The 2,601-nt window shown below is 52.1% G+C and overlaps 1 protein-coding gene across 3 annotated transcripts in view; it reads right to left on the bottom strand.

Moving 5' to 3' along the window:
- Positions 1-631: 631 nt before the first annotated feature.
- The window catches only part of RASSF5 (Ras association domain family member 5), a 29,698-nt gene continuing 27,728 nt past the window's right edge, over positions 632-2,601 (bottom strand). For all 3 annotated transcript variants that reach the window (XM_035903109.1, XM_009647885.2, XM_035903124.1), the window contains one exon: positions 632-2,024. In XM_035903109.1, the coding sequence (XP_035759002.1) occupies positions 1,872-2,024 (153 nt within the window). In that variant the 3' untranslated portion in view covers positions 632-1,871. The remainder of the gene's footprint in view (positions 2,025-2,601) is intronic.

The following is a 2,601-nucleotide window of genomic DNA, read 5'->3' as shown; positions in this document are numbered from 1 at the left end:
GGGAAGGGGGGGAACCAAACCAAAACCAACCCAAAAACCTGCAAGCAGTCGCCTTCAAGAAAGAAACAAACCCAGTTCCTCATCCCTCTCCGGACAAAAGCAGCCTCGTCACAACAGTACTGTAGGTAAATGGGGGACAGGACTGACAAGGCCTCTTGGCAAAAGCCCCTTCCAACTTCCTCCTTAGCCCAAATACAAAGTTTTCACACTTAAGGGGAAAAAAGGCACTGAGGTAAATTTTAGACGCTTCCACGTTGTCTCTGTTGCCCGATAACCTGTCGCCTCCCTTCCCACTTCGTGCAGGTGGGGTCACAGCAGCCCACACCGAGCTCAAAGGGGTGCTGGGTCATCAAGTCAAAACACGACCCCCTCTTTCACGTGCTCCAGCTGAATCTGGCTGGTGTTACCGTGCCGGCACACTCCATGCTTGTTGCGCCGTCCTGTGCGAACAGAGGGAAGACTGAACCTGGCTGCGTGCCGAGAGTAAACACGGGGACCGTCCGCTCTCAGCCTGGCATCCCCGCAGCCTTCCTCCCCCCCTCGGCACTCGCTGCCCGGCGTCGGCGAGGTCGGGGTGGCTGGTTAGAGTTATGGCAGTAACTGATGCTCCAGCTCAAGGATTTTTTTTTTTTTTTTTTTTTTTTTGGAGGAGGCAGAGTGCATGCAGCAGAGACAGTGGGAGCCCTGAGAGAGGGGGAGGGAGAGCCTTCCTCTCCGCTCCTAGCTCCACGGAGAGAGCAAAACCTTCCTGGCCATGCAGGCAGAGCACCGATTGCGAGTGGGGAGGGGGGGGCAAGGAGCACACGACAGGCAGGGAGCAGCCGAGGCCAACGGTTCCCTTGCTGGTCCCGGTGCTGGGGCTTTCCCACGCGGGCAGCCTGTGCTCTGGGTGCCACATCCACACCCCGGCTCTGCTCGGAGCTCCTCTCCCTCGGTGCCAGAGCTGTTCATAGCTCAAAATCAGTTTGATTTGCGAAAGGGGGGGTTTGAGCTTTTTAGCCTCTTGGATATGTATTGCTAAACGTTAATATCGAACCATCGGCCCATGCCCCAACCATCATCTTTACACTTTTCAAACAGAATTTGTTCAAACGTAGGTCCCAGTTCCTACAGAGTAGAAAACTGGTAAAACACTGGCTAGCTTAGCTAAGCATCAAGGGTATTTGCTTTAGTTCACACCTGTTTTCAAAATTGGAAGTTAATTAGAATTAAAACGGGTGACTTTTCCTGGAATTGAGATTACTAAGTTTCAGTAATACTTATTAACAGGCTGCTTGGGTGTTGCAGCTGCCTTGGTGTCACAACCTGACATTTCCCTGGCTGCCTTAGCCCCAACCGAGTCCGTCCGACTCTGGCTGCAGCTGCAACACCCCCGTGGCTCGGTGCAACCCCCGCCTCGCTCTGTCTGCTGCTTCCTGCGCCCTACTTACGAAATGAGACCTCGGCCACGTGGGCCCGGGCCGCGAGCCGCAGCGCCTCCGAACAAGAACGAGCGAGTTGGTGGGAGGAGCGCGAACAGCAAGCGTTACCCTGCTCAAAACATCAGCCAGTAGACGGTCCTGTTGGGTTTAAACACGGAGCATTTTCCACGAAGCTTCTCCATCCGATGGTGTAGCTGAAAAGCGAACCAGCAGCTGTGTCTGGCCTGTTGACCGTTCTAGAACAGGCTTCCCGTTTTTGACCGGCTCTGGTCCTGGGATAAGAGGTTGCAGAAGAAGAAAACGCTATACGTTCGTTTTATGGGTGCTGTGAGCCAGTCCTTAATGGAAGGATGAAGGGGGAGGGTGACCACTATAAGGTGTCCTGAGAAGTGTCTTTTAATTTTAAAAATAATATCTAGCTTAGTCTGATGCCCAGCGCCTCCTGAAGAATTATCCAGGCTTGCCTCTGGCTTCTTTCAAGGTCTGTTGCAGTCTCTGCTTAAACTTCTCGTACTTCCTTTGCACTTGCTGGATTTTGTCCTTTTCTTCTTTGTCCAGTATCATCAAGAAGTTCTGCAGCTCGGGGATGGAGAACGCGTCCCACTGCAGAAGAGCAGAAACAGAGGGAAAGTAAGCACACACCATTCACCTTATTGCTTTTGTGGTTTGGCTTTGGTTTTTTGGTTTTTTTTCCCCCTGAATCTGTGAAGAGGAACAATAAAAGACATTTAAACTTGTACCTGATCTCCAGGTAGCTTAATCTCACAGCATCATGTTGTGAGAGAGGTGGGATAATGGGCTACAGCATAAAGGACCATCCCAGTCCTGAGCCCCTGAGGCTGTAGATTTAACAGAAATTACCTTTACTCGGATGAATTGAAGCTCCCAATGCAAGAGATGACACAGCTCCCTGAGGAACTGAAATATATATGGAAATAATTGGGGTAGCATTCACCTGCACTTCTCGTTACGGAGCGGGAATGAGTTCCCAGCAGGAGCCGGGTCTCTTTATTTTACTGCAAAGCTTTCAGAACTGTTGGAGCTTCAGCGAGGCCCTTGGCACGGGGTGCCAGCCGCCTGGCTGCTCCGGCTGTCACCTACAACAGCGTCGGGCTGACGGCGAGGGACAGGCCGGCCACAGGCTGACGATTGCGATCACTTAATAAATAACTGCTTTCTG

The sequence above is a fragment of the Egretta garzetta genome, unplaced genomic scaffold, assembly GCF_000687185.1.
Source record: "Egretta garzetta isolate BGI_Z169 unplaced genomic scaffold, ASM68718v1 scaffold640, whole genome shotgun sequence".
In the NCBI taxonomy this organism is placed as follows: domain Eukaryota; kingdom Metazoa; phylum Chordata; class Aves; order Pelecaniformes; family Ardeidae; genus Egretta; species Egretta garzetta.
This window is presented reverse-complemented; position numbering and strand designations above follow the sequence as displayed.